This window comes from Schistocerca serialis, chromosome 1, assembly GCF_023864345.2.
Source record: "Schistocerca serialis cubense isolate TAMUIC-IGC-003099 chromosome 1, iqSchSeri2.2, whole genome shotgun sequence".
Lineage (NCBI taxonomy): Eukaryota > Metazoa > Arthropoda > Insecta > Orthoptera > Acrididae > Schistocerca > Schistocerca serialis.
The window spans coordinates 207170182-207188731 of record NC_064638.1 but is presented as its reverse complement, the minus strand read 5'-3'; the positions used below and the strand labels follow the sequence as shown (position 1 = coordinate 207188731).

The 18550-nt window shown below is 43.0% G+C and overlaps 1 protein-coding gene across 1 annotated transcript in view; it reads right to left on the bottom strand.

Annotated features, from left to right (window-relative positions):
• Positions 1-18550, bottom strand: part of LOC126460106 (coiled-coil domain-containing protein 13-like) — a 79352-nt gene that overhangs the window by 43869 nt on the left and 16933 nt on the right. Inside the window, exons 3-4 of the mRNA XM_050095904.1 lie at positions 16817-16955; positions 3640-3861 (exon numbers count right to left, since the gene is read on the bottom strand). Coding sequence (XP_049951861.1) covers positions 3640-3861; positions 16817-16955 — 361 coding nt within the window. The remainder of the gene's footprint in view (positions 1-3639; positions 3862-16816; positions 16956-18550) is intronic.

Below are 18550 nucleotides of genomic sequence, written 5' to 3'. Positions count from 1 at the left end.
GTGTGTAAGCTTTGGGACTGATGACCTCAGCAGTTAAATCCCATAAGATTTCACACACACACACACACACACACACACACACACACACACACCTATCATCAGCTCTTACCAACTGTCATAGGGGCTCATCTGACCAGGCCACGGTTTTCTAGGATCCAATCGTTATGGTGATGAGCCCAGGAGAGGCGTTGCAGGCGATGTCGCGCTCTTAGTAAAGACACTCGCGCCGGTGGTCTGCTGCCATAGCTCATTAACGCCAGATTTCTCCACATTGTCCTAATGGATGCGTTTGTCGTACGTCCCACAATGACTTCTACGGTTATTTCACGCAGTGCTGCTTGTCTGTTAGCACTGACAGCTTTACGCAAAAGTCGCTGATCTCGGTCGTTGAGTGAAGGCTGTTGGCCACTGCGTTATCGGTGGTGAGATGTAGTTCCTGAAATCTGGTATTCTCGGCACGCTCTTGACGCTGTGGATATCGGAATATTGAATTCCCTAAGGACTTCCGAAACACCCCCTGGGCAGCGTGCATATAGGCCACCGCCGCCGACCGAGCTGCCTCACTTTCTCCCAGTTTCAGTACGTCACATCAGGACTCAGTTCGCATTGGACTTCAATAGGTCGGACTGTGCTCTAGTCTTTCACAGTGACAGTCGTCGCCTGGCTCCTTAGCTAGCTGTGGGGGAACGTTAGTCTTGCATATAGTTGCAATATGGATGCGGACAAGATTAAAGAATTAGTACATATTATTTGTTTGCAGTTAATCACAGAACTTCAGACTGGAGGTCATTGAAGTTAAGTGCTCGATTGGTTCCTGTAGTAAAGTTTATTTTAACTACGTGTGCATTTTATGTTGTAGTGAGACGGAACCGGCCATCCTTCTTTCACATCAACCTCTGGTCATCCAGGAACGGCAAAGCATTGCAAGAGGGCACTGCCACAACCCCATGCGTCTAGCTCCAACTACCATTCCTCATTGATAGGCTGTTAATTCCCGTTGTGCAGCCATTATCACGTCATAAACCTTTCCACACGAATCATCTGAGCATAAATGACAACTCCACCAACACACTGCCTTTTTACTATGTGTACACTAAGCTATCGTCATCTGCAGATGTGCATATCGCTGTCCCTTCTGGAACGCTTACCAGGTGCCGGCAGTTGTGGCCGAGCGGTTCTAGGCGCTTCAGTCTGGAACCGCGCTGCTGCTACGGTCGCAGGTTCGAATCCTGCCTCGGGCATGGACGTGTGTGATGTCCTTAGATTAGCTAGGTTTAAGTAGTTCTAAGTCTAGGAGATTGATGACCTCAGATATTAAGTCCCATAGTGCTTGGAGCCAACTGAACCATTCTGAAGGCTTACTAGCTAGGACTGATAGAAGTGATAGAGAACATTCAACGAAGGGCGGTGAATGTTGTCATGGGATTGTTTGATTGACGCGATGGCATTACAGAAATGCTCAACAAATTCCAGTGACAGACGCCGTAAGAGAGGTGTTGTGCATCATGGAGAGGTTCATTATCGAAATTTCTAGTGAACACTTTCCGGGAAGAATCGGACAAGATATTACTACCTTCTGCATACATTTCGGGATGCGACGACGACGAGAAAATTATAGAAATCGGAGCTAATGAGACCCTTACCAACCATTTTTCTTCCCATTTACCATTCGGGAGTGGAATATGGAAGGGGGGATTAGTTAGTGGTGCCAGAAGTATTTATGTGAATCAAGCTGCATGCACTCCAACAGAATCACAGTATCCTGGAGAAACCTCACAAGCTACTGCCAGTACTGCAGAGTGCCTCTACACAGTGTAGCAACATGACCTTTTCATACGCTGCGCATGTAAGTAAAGGTAATCACTAACAAATATAGATTTGCGTAATACTAACATAACGTAGCGAGGACAGAAGGTTAGGGGTTTAACGACGCTTCTATGACGATGTCATTAGAGAAAATCAACTATTTCATTTTGAAAGCAGTCATCCCGGTATTTATCTCAAACAATGTACATTTAGGTGGCCGAATGTGTATTTGAACCACTGTCCTCCCAAATGCGAATCCACCTTGTCACCGCTGCGTCACTTCGCTTGGTCACAAACTAGAAAAATGGTTCAAATGGCTCTGAGCACTATGTGACTTAACTTCTGAGGTCATCAGTCGCCTAGAACTTAGAACTAATTAAACCTAACTAACCTAAGGACATCACACACATCCATGCCCGAGGCAGGATTCGAACCTGCGACCATAGCGGTCGCGTGGTTCCAGACTGTAGCGCCTACAACCGCTCGGCCACTCCGTCCGGCCTCGCAAACTAGGTATGTGTCCCTAACACTGGATGAGATTTAGTATTTATCCATGCAACCACAAGTTATAAGATTATGTTGTAAATTTTTTCTTCGGGAAATAATTACAGATAGCAGATATAACTTACACAGCAAAACTAGGTATGTGTCCCTAACACTGGATGAGATTTAGTATTTATCCATGCAACCACAAGTTATAAGATTATGTTGTAAATTTTTTCTTCGGGAAATAATTACAGATAGCAGATATAACTTACACAGCAATCAGATGTTAATTTGAACTGAAAGTTATGAGGTTCAGAAGCATGCCCAGACTCTAGCGATCAAAGGCTGGGCAAGATCAGAGGAAATGTGTCAGTTGTAAAGTAAATAGTAGATGACCTCCTCAATACTGTCCTAGGGGCCCAGTAGTTGTGCCAGTACCGGGTATCAACCTCTTCCTTAAATTTATTTCTAAAGTCTCCGATAGCAAGACAAAACACTATAGGCCATTAACATGAAGTGAGATCTTAGTTATGTTCAACTAGACTCAACCCAGTACTGTGAGTAACGGGAAAGTCTCTGGTTATGTACCGGGTGATCAAAAAGTCAGTATAAATTTGAAAACTGAATAAATCACGGAATAATGTAGATAGAGAGGTATAAATTGTCACACATGCTCAGAATGACATGGGGTTTTATTAGAACCAAAAAAATACAAAAGTTCAAAAAATGTCCGACAGATGGCGCTTCATCTGATCAGAATAGCAATAATTAGCATAACAAAGTAAGACAAAGCAAAGATGATGTTCTTTACAGGAAATGCTCAATATGTCCACCATCATTCCTCAACAATAGCTGTAGTCGAGGAATAATGTTGTGAACAGCACTGTAAAGCATGTCCGGAGTTACGGTGAGACATTGGTGTCGAATGTTGTCTTTCAGCATCCCTAGAGATGTCGGTCGATCATGATACACTTGCGACCTCAGGTAACCCCAAAGCCAATAATCGCACGGACTGAGGTCTGGGGACCTGGGAGGCCAAGCACGACGAAAGTGGCGGCTGAGCACACGATCATCACCAAACGACACGCACAAGAGATCTTTCACGCGCCATCTGTCCGACATGTTGTGAACTTTGTTTTTTTCCGGTTCTAATAAAACCTCATGTCATTCCAAGTACGTGTGTCAATTTTTACCTCTCTATCTACATTATTCCGTGGTTTATTGAATTATCAAATTTATACTGACTTTTTGATCACCCTGTATTTAAGTATACCTTTCTGAAGCTGCATGGAAATGGGCCACAAGGTACGGGGGAGTGAACTAGTGAGCAGGGAGCAAGGTACGGACCTCGTTGGCGAGAGCGCGCTGCGCCAGCTGCAGTTCCCTGCGCAGCTGCGCGCACTGGCTGCGGCTGTCGCACAGCTTGGCGTTGGTGGCGGACAGCCGCTCCGCCAGCTGGCGCACCTGCTCCTCCGGGCTGGGCGCGCCTTCGCCCTCCGCTGCCGCCGCCGGCGTCGGAGGGGCCGGCGCGCACCGCAAGCGCTCCACCTCCGCTGTCAGCGACGACACCTGTTCGCAGATGGGCGGTCTTTGTACCTATTTATCCGTACCTTCCTACGTTACTTGATAATATTGATGGCGTGCAGTCCGAAGAGCGAGGTACTAAAGCGATGTTGGTACCTCGAAACGCAACCACAACCACTGCAATCAACATCGACGAATGAGCCACACAGGCGTAGCTACGATCGCAAACGTTTCACTACGCCACTGCAACCGCTCTTCGACTTACAGCTGATCACAGGACCGATCACCCCTATTTTTTATCATCAACTAAGCTGACAGCATCGTCTTCGTAGGCCAGCTGTGTGATCAATGTATTAGGCAGAACTCTATGTGAAAGTTATTGTAAAACCTGCTATGATTGAGAGACGTGTATTTTGTTTGTATTAGGTCATACGTTAATGTTCAGAGATAGTTGTAAATTCTCATGAGATTCCTATGGAAATAGATTGCACAAAATTAAGTAAGTCTTCTTATCTATGTTATAATAAAGCGAAATAATATTTTATGTGATATACTATCCATTTGGTTTCCTCTCGCAACAAAGTAAAGATCCCACCAGTGTACTTTCGTCCAGTACAGCACCTGTGACATATTTTCTTACTGTGCTTGTACACATGTCCTGTTCCCCATCATGGTCGCAAGGGCCAGTTACTTGTTGCAGGGGAAGTGGGTTTCTGTTCGCCCCGAAGGTTGTATGCTGGTCTTTCCTTATCCTCCTAAATGGTTGATGGTGGAGGCCAACTAGGGTCATTTCAGGGCAGCGGTGGGGGGTAAGTGTCTTTTTGCAACAACCGTTGCAGAGAAACATTCTAAAGTTCTGGGAGGAAGCATCATCATACGGAAATGCTGTAAGCGGGAGTCGAAAATGTGCAATCAAAATTACAATAAAATGGATACCTCTAGCTGCATACAGGCGTTGATATAAGTCAACGGGGACAGTTGGACAGTTGAAAGTGTGTGCCCCGACCGGGACTCGTACCCGAGATGTTCTGCTTACACGGCAGACGCTCTATCCATCTTTTTTTTATTTTGCTCGGAATCGTTCGTTGCGTTTAGTCTGGGCGGACGTCACAGGACATCCATTCAAGTTGATCGTTGAGTCCTTTACTCATTTTGTTTATTACAGAGGCCAGCCAGGCCTTTGACCGAACACGCTGAGCTATCATGCCTGCTAGCCAACGAGGACACAGAGGATAGTGCGACTGCAGGGACTTATCTCTGGCACGCCTCCCATGAGACCCACATTCTCAACTTATTGTCCCACACTATATTCATAGTTGACTTATATCAACGCCTGTATGCAGCTAGAGGTATTCATTTCTTTGTAATTTCATGCTAACGAGCTGCATGGTCACCGAAGGTATCTGTTCTTTCAGGCATGTCCGAAAGAACAGCTACCATCTTCATACACAGGGTGGTCGCAAAATGTCTGAAACGCTCGTAGGAGTGTTGCAGGGCAGGTTGCATCGTGACGTAAATGTTAAGAAAAAATTCGACACGCTGCACCGTTTCCGAGTTATTAACCACTGAACGTAGCCAATCGGGGCGTCGCGCGCTCACGTTCAAGCGGCCTGCCAGGGGCGGAGTTACCTAACGAATGCTCTGTCTCGTTAGCAGAAACTTGAATTCGCGCGCGCAACGACCTTCTTGGCTAACTTAAATGCTAAATAACCCGGAAACGGCGCAACGTATCGCATTTTTTTCTCAACATTTATGTCTCAGTACAATCTGCCCTACAACATCACGACAAGCGTTTCAGACATTTTCTGACCACGCTGTATATATGCAATCAAAATGCTTTAATTCCACTCTTCATTCTTATTCGCTACAGGGGTTAAATAGGGTGCAGTGGTGCAGTAGTTTGGAGCTCAGCTAATCGAAGAGTCGGCCCTCTTGGGGATGGGGTAGCAAGTCGCGGCTTCTCTGGGGCAGACTTAGTGCTTATTACTTCGAAAGTCTGGAGTTAGTGGTTACTTTTCCTATACGGAACGTGCAAAGAAAGTAGAAGTGCGTCATAGATTTCTGCTTATCACTTCCTTGTTTTTCTCAGCGAATGTTGCGGATTGGTCAGATTGGAACTGTTCGGTGTAGTGATGCCTCAGGGCCGAGCGTAGATCCATTAGCTGGCTGGAAGTGGTGTTGAATAAAAGTGACGGATTTGCCTAGGGATAAGTCCTTCTTATTCTTCGTTTTCCTGATCTCATCTCGTATTCACACATGTTAATTTTTGGATGTGGCAGTGTTAGTGGTAGAGAATGGCGGGATACCATACTTGTCGCCATCCCTTCCTCCCTCCATGGACGGAATTTGTATATCCTATCTGTCTGCACCTGGTGTTACTCCAAGTGGATGTGTGAGAACGTTCTCGAAGTGTTTGCGAATCGTGCAACTAAGGTGGCACATGGGTACCAGACCAGTATTCACATAGTGGGATGTAGCAAACCGCCTAAAAATCACATCCAGGCTGGCCTGCACTCCGGCCCTCGTCGTTAATCCGCCTGACGGCCTCTATCCCGAAGCTCGGAACCGGCGTATTGAAGCACGCGCCTATTTGAACGACTTGGCTAGGGATAACCGAGGACAAAAAATTTAATTTGTTCCCCTTTAAAACAACAGTGTGCGTTTTATGTCGTTTTCTCTCTATTTCCCGTTATATTGTGAAGATTATCGGTGGAGCGTGGTGGGAGCCAGTTGGAAGCATTGTATCGAATTGTTGGCGGCGAATATATTGCCGCGAGCTGTGCTACATGCGGTGCGACGCAGCAGATCGCTACATCTACATTTACATCATACTCCGCAAACCATCTGGTGGTGCGTGACGGAGGGTACTTCTGGAAAAAACTGATTCTACTTCCCTGTTACACTGGCGTAGGGCGCGTGGGAAGAATGAGTTTTGGTAAGACTCTGTATTGGCTCGGATTACACGAATTTTCTCGTTGTGGTCATTTCGTGAGATGTATGTGGGTCCAGCTCTTCCCGAAAAGTGCTCTAACGAAATTTCAGTACCAACTCTCTCTGTGATGTACAAGACTTCTGTTGTAACGTCTGCCAATGAAGTTTGTTCCGTGTCTCGCTAACGCTCTCGTGCCGATTAAACGAACCTGTGACAAAACGCATCGCACTTCGTTGGATCTTCTCTATCTCTTCTATCAGTCTTACGTAGTAAGGATCCCATATTGATGGACTATACTCAACAATCGGTAGAACAAGCGCCTTGTAGGTCACTTCCTCCGTGAATGAGTTACATTTCCTTAAGACTCTTCCTATGAATCTCAGTCTGGCATCTGCCTTTAAGTGGGTATCCCACTTAAAGTCGCTCTGCATAGTTACTCCCAGCAATTTTTCATCAATGGTGTACTTGTACAGTAATGAATTTCTTTTCCTATGCATACACAATACGTTACATTTCAGAGTCAACTGCCACAGCTGTAACCATTCATCACTCCGCTGCAGGTCATTCTGCAAATAAATACTGTCTCCTGACGTTACTACCTTCTTATAGACAACCTCATCGTATGCGAACAGTCTTAAAAATCTTCCGACGCTTTTACTAGATCATATACAAGGTGTAAAGCTTTTCTTCCGCCGTTTTTTCCCCAACATTTGAGGCTTCAATGAAATAAATTTGCTACGCATGTATCATTCAAAGTCTTTTCCATAGCTGGCCACTACTTTCTCCCGTCTTCGGGCAGTGTACGAATCCCGTGTCGAAAAAATTGTTCATCCTTTGTAGCAATCTACGGATCGATCGAATTTGTGACTTCTTCATGAGATCGGAAGTGTTGGTCAGCCAGGCCATGCGCCATTGATCTAAACAGGTGATAGTCGGAGGGAGCAATGTCTGGTGAATAGGGCAGGTGGTGTAGGACTTCCCATTTTAACGTTTCCAAGTACGTTTTGACCTCTTTTGCAACGTGGAGGCGTTGTAGTGTTGCAAAATCACTTTATCGTGCTTCTCGCCTGTATTGAGGTCGTTTGTCTTTTAATGCTCTGCTCAAACGCATCAATTGCGTTCGCGCCTGTGATTGTTTCACTTGGTTTTAATGCTTCATATAACACGACGCCGAGCTGGTCCCACCAAATACGGAGCACGATCTTGGAGCCGTGAATATTCGGTTCGGCCGTCGACGTGGAAGCATGGCCGGGATATCTCCATCATTTTTTGCCTTTAGGATTATCGTAAAGAACCCATTTTTCGTTCCCGGCCACAATGCGATTCAGAAATCCCTTCCGTTTTTACCTCTGAAGCAACTGTTCACAAACACGCAAACGCTGTTCAACGTCTCTTGTTTTCAGCTCACACGGGACCCAAGTTCCTTCTTTCTGAATTATGCCCATAGCCTTCAGACGTTTTGAAATGGCTTGCTGTGTCACTCCCACTAATCATGCCCATTCTTCTTGAGTTTGACGCGAGTCTTCACTCAGCAGTGCCTCCATTTCTGCATCTTCGAAAACATTCTCTCTTCCACCACTATGCCGGTCTACGACGTTAAAATCACCGTTCTTGTAGCGTTGAAACCACTCACGACACGTTCTTTCATTAATAACGTCCTTACCATACGTACTTGAGAGCATTCGATATGACTCAGCTGCTGGTTTCTTCATATTAAAACAAAACACTAACACCTCCCACAAATGACGAGTATCAGGCTCGTAAACTGACATTTTCAATCAAGAACAACTTTATAATGCAGACACAAATCGACTAATGTTTGTGTGAGGTTATGTTGACCGAGGTCCAATCTAACTGCCTGACGTCTGCGATCTGTTTCTTTCGACCGCTGCTTACCATTGTCGCCACCTATCGGCAAACGGCGGAAGCAAATTTGTACGCCTTGTATATACATTGTAAATGTATCACGCTCTTCCTCGGTTACTCCGCATATTAGCTTTATATTTGTCGATTTTGTTCCGCTAAGAGCGAAGTGTTGAGCTCTATCCGTAAGGAAGTATTCAACCCAATCGCAAATCTGGTAAGATACTCGGTAAGCTGGATTTTTTTGACTAATCGGAAGTGCAGGACGTTGTCAAATGCCTTCTTCAAGTTAAGTAACATGGCATCGTACAGAGCGCCGTTGTCTACAGCGCTATGGATCTCAAGGAGGACAAGAGAGAGCAGAGTTTCGCAATACCTCTGTTCGACAGCGTCACTGGCTAGCGTGTCCCATGTCGCCAGTTGAAACCTGACCCCTAGTAATTATTTTTTATTTAGTAATCATCAATACTGAAAATTCTCGAAATTTCTTTCGTTAGTAATGTTTGTATATTCTGGAGTATTCTAATGTTCTGTATAAACAGCAGAACTCCATCCACGAGTTCATTCCTGTCCTGGCTGTACGTAGGTCTTCGTGCAAAAAGCTTGCTTCATTGCTAAGTGTTACTGCTTTCATATTTTGTCTTCGTTGTGGTTACGACATGACAATATTTCAGTCCAGTGGTCGGATCTAGGAAAATTTTCTCACAGTGATTGTATTGCGACAGGAATTTTCGTTAATGACATTACATTAGTGAGAGCTTTAACCCTGTCTCAATAACCAAAAGCGGGCTGGCGATCCTTACTGAAACGTTTTCGATTAAATCTGCAACACACAACTGTCCCGCACTCCGCACATTTCAAAGAGTGCGGGACTCCTGGCCATGTTCGCAAGAAGCTCCAAAATACGGACAAAAGTATCGTTTCAATGCTTATCAACTTACAGCTACAGGTGCTACATTTCCAGCTTCCCTCTGTACGTTCAGAAACCATGGCTTCGTGGTTTCTGAATGTACAGAGGGAAGCTAGAAATATAGCACCTGTTGCTGAAAGATGACAAGTATTGAAACGATACTTCGTTTCAGATCGACCAGTCAGAACGCGGATATGTTTACACTATGAGTACCTTCTTCCCCCCCGCCCTCTGCTAAGTTTTCTCTGGTGAGTTAAAATGTAACGTATTCCTCCATGTGTAGTTGTGTATAGACAGATTGATATAACTACGTTTCCTAGTATTTTACTATCTATCTTTTTCTTTCTTTTGAAACAGATGGTCTGATAATAACTTGCTAAGATGTCGAAACTGCTTGTGGTAACATGTGTATATCCTGAGGCTGATAAATGTAATTGATCGTTTAATTTTCTCCCTGGTAGCCGTGCCTGTTTAAGATCTGCTGCTGCGTCGGCTCTGGAGCGAATCCGCCTAGCGGATTAACGACGGGGGTCGATGTGCCATCCAGCATGAGTATGGTTTCTGGGCAGCTTCCTACGTCTCACTGGGTTAGTACCGGGCTGATGCCCAAATCCCGCCTCAGCTACACGGTTCGCAAACAATAATGGGGTGGCGTCGGGGAGGACCTCTGACCACCATTTAACCTAATCATGCCAAATCCATTAATAACCGTGTCGACCCTGTGCCGATTTCGGGCAAAGGCACAAGAAAAATAAGAAGAAAAACTGAGCAGCGAGGAAATTATTTTTTCTAGCTGTGGCTATCTGTTGTAACACGCCATCTTAAAAGCATTTAATACAAATTCCTGTACAACAGTATTTTAGTACATCAAGGTAGAAAATTAATGGATATATCAGGAGGAAATGTTAAAGAATTTTTGTTCGCGAGCGGCATATTTATTTATGTACAGCAAATGGAGCAACAGTATGTTGTCAACAAGCGTAGCAAATGAAGAGGAACAGCCTAGGAAAGGGGGCAGAAGTGTCGTGTATGCATACTGGCAAAAACTGAATCGCATGAAACGTATTATATACGAGGGCTATCCACAAAGTACATTACGTTTTGGAATTAAAAATAAATAAAGTATTGGAAATTTTTTTATTATATGCAGTTGAAAGCCACACTTAAATACTAATTTTCTACATAGTTGCCATTTAAATTAAGGCACTTATCGTAGCGATGGTCGAGCTTGGAAATTCCTTTGTCGTAAAATTCGGCCGCCTGTGCCTTCAACCACGTGGTTACCTCTTTTGGTACAGAAAAGGTGTGATTGTTGTGGATTTCCTGGAGAGAGGCACTACAATAAACTCTCAAAGGCATTTCAAAACTCTGCACAACCTCAGAAGAGCAATACAAAACAAGCGCAGGGGAAAGTTGGGCTCAAAGATCTTGCTGATTCACGACAACGCCCGGGCCCACACGGCAAATGCCACTCGTGAAGTTCTCGAACCTTTAAGTGGGAGTTGTTTCCTCATCCGCCGTACAGTCCCGACCTGGCACCAAGCGACTTCCACTTATTCCCAGCTATGCAGCGTTTTGATGACGACGCACAGCTTCAAGGAGAGGTAACCACGTGGTTGAAAGCGCAGGCGGCCGAATTTTACGACGAAGGAATTTCCAAGCTCGTCCATCGCTACGATAAGTGCCTTAATTTAAATGGCAACTATGTAGAAAAGTAGTATTTAAGTGTGGCTTTCATCTGTATATAATAAAAAAATTTCCACTATTTTATGTATTTTTAATTCCAAAACGTAATGTACTTTGTGGATAGCCCTCGTATCTTCTTAGACATCTACAATCAACCATTTTTACTGTTGGCGAAACTGCCTATTTTGGAATCCAACAAATCCCCCCCATGAACCATGGACCTTGCCGTTGGTGGGGAGGCTTGCGTGCCTCAGCGATACAGATGGCCGTACCGTAGGTGCAACCACAACGGAGGGGTATCTGTTGAGAGGCCAGACAAACATGTTGTTCCTGAAGAGGGGCAGCAGCCTTTTCAGTAGTTGCAGGGGCAACAGTCTGGATGATTGACTGATCTGGCTTTGTAACATTAACCAAAACGGCCTTGCTGTGCTGGTACTGCGAACGGCTGAAAGCAAGGGGAAACTACAGCCGTAATTTCTCCCGAGGACATGCAGCTTTACTGTATGATTAAATGATGATGGCGTCCTCTTGGGTAAAATATTCCGGAGGTAAAATAGTCCCCCATTCGGATCTCCGGGCGGGGACTACTCAAGAGGACGTCGTTATCAGGAGAAAGAAAACTGGCATTCTACGGATCGGAGCGTGGAATGTCAGATCCCTTAATCGGGCAGGTAGGTTAGAAAATTTAAAAAGGGAAATGGATAGGTTAAAGTTAGATATAGTGGGAATTAGTGAAGTTCGGTGGCAGGAGGAACAAGACTTTTGGTCAGGTGATTACAGGGTTATAAATACAAAATCAAATAGGGGTAATGCAGGAGTAGGTTTAATAATGAATAAAAAAATAGGAGTGCGGGTTAGCTACTACAAACAGCATAGTGAACGCATTATTGTGGCCAAGATAGACACAAAGCCCATGCCTGCTACAGTAGTACAAGTTTATATGCCAACTAGCTCTGCAGATGATGAAGAAATTGATGAAATGTATGACGAGATAAAAGAAATTATTCAGGTAGTGAAGGGAGACGAAAATTTAATAGTCATGGGTGACTGGAATTCGTCAGTAGGAAAAGGGAGAGAAGGAAACATAGTAGGTGAATATGGATTGGGGGGAAGAAATGAAAGAGGAAGCCGCCTTGTAGAAATTTGCACTTAGTTCAAGAATCATGAAAGAAGGTTGTATACCTGGAAGAATCCTGGAGATACTAAAAGGTATCAGATAGATTACATAATGGTAAGACAGAGATTTAGGAACCAGGTTTTAAATTGTAAGACATTTCCAGGGGCAGATGTGGATTCTGACCACAATCTATTGGTTATGAACTGCAGATTGAAACTGAAGAAACTGCAAAAAGGCGGGAATTTAAGGAGATGGGACCTGGATAAACTGAAAGAACGAGAGGTTGTAGAGAGTTTCAGGGAGAGCATAAGGGAACAATTGACAGGAATGGGGGAAAGAAATACAGTAGAAGAAGAATGGGTAGCTCTATGGGATGAAGTAGTGAAGGCAGCAGAGGATCAAGTAGGTAAAAAGACGAGGGCTAATAGAAATCCATGGGTAACAGAAGAAATATTGAATTTAATTGATGAAAGGAGAAAATATAAAAATGCAGTAAATGAAGCAGGCAAAAAGGAATACAAACGTCTCAAAAATGAGATCGACAGGAAGTGCAAAATGGCTAAACAGGGATGGCTAGAGGACAAATGTAAGGATGTAGAGGCCTATCTCACTAGGGGTAAGATAGATACTGCCTACAGGAAAATTAAAGAGACCTTTGGAGAGAAGAGAACGACTTGTATGAATATCAAGAGCTCAGATGGCAACCCAGTTCTAAGCAAAGAAGGGAAGGCAGAAAGGTGGAAGGAGTATATAGAAGGTTTATACAAGGGCGATGTACTTGAGGACAATATTATGGAAATGGAAGAGGATGTAGATGAAGATGAAATGGGAGATAAGATACTGCGCGAAGAGTTTGACAGAGCACTGAAAGACCTGAGTCGAAACAAGGCCCCGGGAGTAGACAACATTCCATTAGAACTACTGATGGCCTTGGGAGAGCCAGTCATGACAAAACTCTACCATCTGGTGAGCAAGATGTATGAGACAGGCGAAATACCCACAGACTTCAAGAAGAATGTAATAATTCCAATCCCAAAGAAAGCAGGTGTTGACAGATGTGAAAATTACCGAACTATCAGTTTAATAAGTCACAGCTGCAAAATACTAACGCGAATTCTTTACAGACGAATGGAAAAACTGGTAGAAGTGGACCTTGGGGAAGATCAGTTTGGATTCCGTAGAAATGTTGGAACACGTGACGCAATACTAACCTTACGACTTATCTTAGAAGAAAGATTAAGAAAAGGCAAACCTACGTTTCTAGCATTTGTAGACTTAGAGAAAGCTTTTGACAACGTTAACTGGAATACTCTCTTTCAAATTCTGAGGGTGGCAGGGGTAAAATACAGGGAGCGGAAGGCTATTTACAATTTGTACAGAAACCAGATGGCAGTTATAAGAGTCGAGGGGCATGAAAGGGAAGTAGTGGTTGGGAAAGGAGTGAGACAGGGTTGTAACCTCTCCCCGATGTTATTCAATCTGTATATTGAGCAAGCAGTAAAGGAAACAAAAGAAAAGTTCGGAGTAGGTATTAAAATTCATGGAGAAGAAGTAAAAACTTTGAGGTTCGCCGATGACATTGTAATTCTGTCAGAGACAGCAAAGGACTTGGAAGAGCAGTTGAATGGAATGGACAGTGTCTTGAAAGGAGGATATAAGATGAACATCAACAAAAGCAAAACGAGGATAATGGAATGTAGTCAAATTAAATCGGGTGATGCTGAGGGGATTAGATTAGGAAATGAGACACTTAAAGTAGTAAAGGAGTTTTGCTATTTAGGGAGTAAAATAACTGATGATGGTCGAAGTAGAGAGGATATAAAATGTATACTGGCAATGGCAAGAAAATCGTTTCTGAAGAAGAGAAATTTGTTAACATCGAGTATAGATTTAAGTGTCAGGAAGTCGTTTCTGAAAGTATTTGTATGGAGTGTAGCCATGTATGGAAGTGAAACATGGACGATAACCAGTTTGGACAAGAAGAGAATAGAAGCTTTCGAAATGTGGTGCTACAGAAGAATGCTGAAGATAAGGTGGGTAGATCACGTAAGTAATGAGGAGGTATTGAATAGGATTGGGGAGAAGAGAAGTTTGTGGCACAACTTGACTAGAAGAAGGGATCGGTTGGTAGGACATGTTTTGAGGCATCAAGGGATCACAAATTTAGCATTGGAGGGCAGCGTGGAGGTTAAAAATCGTAGAGGAAGACCAAGAGATCAATACACTAAGCAGATTCAGAAGGATGTAGGTTGCAGTAGGTACTGGGAGATGAAGAAGCTTGCACCGGATAGAGTAGCATGGAGAGCTGCATCAAACCAGTCTCAGGACTGAAGACCACACAACAACAACAACAAATCAGTACCTCGATGCGCAGTACCTTACACACTCTCACTCATTAATGTCTTATGGTACAATATTTCATAATAAACCAACAGTTTGAAAGAAAGTATTGATTGCATACAATCGAGTAATGTGAATAATGTGTGTTCTTATTTCGTGGCCATTTTGTATGCGTTTCTTCAAGGAGTTAGGCATAATAAGTTCACCTTGAATACATTATGAAATTTGCTATAAACGACTGATATAATTTCGAAAATAATAGTAATATTCATAACTGCTATCCTTGAAGAATAAATTACCTTCATTGCCTACCAATAAGAGGCATATTTGGCCGCTTAAACTGACTTATTTTTCTCACATTAAAACATATTTCAGACATAAATTCGAACTACTGTTTTTGGACAAATCTTTGCATTCCACACATGAAGTTGTAATTAAAAACTAATGGCAAGTTAAATGTAGTAGAAAAATATGTTTAATTCCGATGTTAAATCTGAGTATGTCTCACAGAAGTGATGACAGTTTTAGAGATCAGCACTATCATTTTTATATTAAATTTTAGGCATTGTGGTGTTTAACAATACTCTGCAATTGTCAGCCCGCAGCCATATTAAAAACATACATTACTGGCCTGTAAACTGATTAATTATACATTATTGGAGTATTAATTGTGGAAATGGTCTATCTTCGGAGGCTTTAGATATTTTTACAGATAATAATTCACAATTGTTAGTTCATAAGATTTGTCATAGTTTCTGATAGTGATAATAGTGTGAAATCATGTACCATACTTATATGTTACAGTTCAATGTAGTAGACGTCAAAGGCATCATGTTACATATTCCTCTGTGTATGACTGCTGGCAACCACTAATGTAAAGTACCCCCATAAAAAAAGAAAGAAATTTGAAATAGGGTAAAAAAGTCTAGTTGAAATTCATTCTAGTTTCTGAAATTTATTGTAACATATTTTCGTCAACTTGTGTGGTATTGTTGTAACCTGACCTCATCTACTGAAGCTGTATAATTCTACTATGAATTCATACTCATTCAGTCAGGATATCATTAACTGATTCAACTACTTCTCTTTGACCTTATATCTCCCATTGAACATGTCGGATATGAACTACATATGCGCCAGTGGCATTGTTACTGCAGATTTTAGTTTCTTTTGATTTATGTCATTATCACTACATTGAAATGTTATGAAACAAATAAATATTATTAATTTTTAAATAAAAATAACGTGTTTTTCATTTTTAATTACTAATTGCATGAAAATGATATTATGTAATAAATTAAAATTTGATATGAAATACAATCTAATTTATTTTTAAAATCGAAAAACTATGTACACTGTAGTTTTCAATATTATGTTTGTATTTATTTACAATCTCTAAAAATGAAACAAATATTTAATTTTCGATTGGTGTTTCAAATATTCGTACAACATTTCAGTTTATTATGAATATTCGCATCTTCTTGCAATTAGTAATTAAAAATGAAATATGTTGTGTTAGAAAAATTATGACTGAATCTTCGTTGATTAATTTTTGATGTTCATAATGAAAACTGAACTCAAATAAAAGGAAAAAAATGATCTGGCAAAAATCGAAGCAACGACTTTACAGTTGCAAGACTAGAATGTTATACAAACAGCCAAGGGCAGCCATTTTAAACAGCTAGAACTTTTTGAACTTAACACTATCTGGTTTTGAAACCTCTAAAATAAGTTTTTTGGGTTTTTCTGAGAAGAGTGTAATACTGGTTTAGGAAATTTCTGTCTGGAAATTGAACGTAAAATCCTACAATTATGAAGACAACCCAACTGGATCAGTCTGGAAGGATTCATTGTAAGTATTGCCAACGAAGGAAGACATACAGAATTTATATTCTCTTGGACTACGATTGATGAAAAGAGAGTGAAAGTTATCATAATTTTAAACACTGAAGACAGTGGTTTGATATTAGATGGCTGTAGGGAGGATGACGAATATTATGGTCGAACTGGTAGCAGAGACTGTGTTGTCTGTGATTTGGTTGTCACAGATGATGCAGTACTGAGTGTTTTGGTGCCAGTTTCAGTGTTCCTCGTCATTAGCTCGTGTCCACCAGGCCACACGTTGAGGTGCTGGGGCTGGCTCGTGCCTCACCTTGTCCTCGGCGGCGCGCTGACGGTTCCTGGTGGCCTCGAGCTCTGCGCACATGTCGCGCAGCCGGCGGCTCAGCTCGCTGACCTGCGCGGCCGCCACCTCAGACGCGAGCCGCGGCGGCTCCGCCCTCTTGCTGCCCCTACCACAAACACAGCTGTTCGTGCTCACTGCTGGCCACGGCGCCCATCCCCAACACCATCATAATGGTCTGATCTGCATTATGTTCGTCTTCAAATAAAGCTACATATATTTCATGCTGTCGACCGTGCGCCACTTTTGGAACACTTCGCAGTATCAGGAAGGTAGAAGTATCCCATGTACCCAGTGTGAAAGAGAATTCCACTGACGGACGTTTTCAAGCCTTTCACATGGCTGATTTATTATAAGGTACCTTAGGTCTCCAGGGTCATACCACCCTTCCCGAGAATCTGGGTATGGGTGTTCAGAAAAAAAAATGGCTCTCAGCACTATGGGACTTAACATCTATGGTCATCAGTCCCCTAGAACTTAGAACTACTTAAACCTAACTAACCTAAGGACATCACACAACACCCAGTCATCACGAGGCAAAGAAAATACCTGACTCCGCTGGGAATCAAACCCGGGGACCCGGGCGCAGGAAGCGAGAACGCTACCGCACGACCACGAGCTGCAGACAGTCCAGAAACCTTACTCAAAAACGTACTCGTATATGCCTATGTTTCCTGTCAGGTGTGTACTTGTAAACCGAAAGGAAAAAAAATCGCAACACAAAATAATAATAATAATAGTAATATTAGAGTCATGTAATTTTGGGGATATGTTTTTCTAGGTAAGATATTTAAGTGATTAACATTTTAAGATCACATGTTAATGTAAGTACCAGATATGTCATTGCCAATGAGAAATGTTATTCCATTAGTAGCCGGTGTAACCGCCAGAATGTTGAATTCAAGCATGTAAACGTGATGAATTGTGTCGTATAGGTGCCAGATGTCAATTTGTGGGCTACAGTTCCATGCCTGTTGCACTTGGTCGGTCAATACAGGGACACTGCAGTTGTCATCTGATGATAAACCTTATGCGCTCCCTTAGAGGCAGATCTGGTGATTGAGAAGCTGACAATATGTCGACATTCTGTAGAGCATATTGGGTTACAATAGTGGTATCTGGGGGTGCATTATCCACTTGGAAGACGCCCCTTGGAATGCTGTTCGCTAATGGCAGCGCAACAGGTTGAATCACCAGACTTGACGAACAATTTGCAGTCAGGGCGGGTGGGATAGACACGTGTGTGCTCCTGCTGTCATACGAAATGGCACCTCAGACCATAACTCCAGCTGTAGGACCAGTGTGTCTAACATGCAGACATGTTGGTTGCAAGCCCTCAATTGGTCTCCTCCGAACCAGCACAAGGCCATCACTGGAACCAAGGCACAACCAACTTCCACCAGAAAATACAACAGACCTCCAATCTGCACTCCAATGAGCTTGGGATCGGTGGAAGCCACGCTACAGGACGTCTGGATCGGAACCGTCTTTGAAGTAACCGATTTGTAACAGTTCGTTGTGTCACTGTAGCGTCAACTATTGCTCAAATTGGTGCTGCAGATGCTATCAGCAATCATGTACATTGGCTACATTCCTCCCAAATCTTTCTGCAGTATCGCAGAAGAAACATCCACCTTCTCGTAGCCCTATTACACGACCTCGTTCAAACTCTGTGAGGTGATGGTAATGGCACCTTTCTCGCCT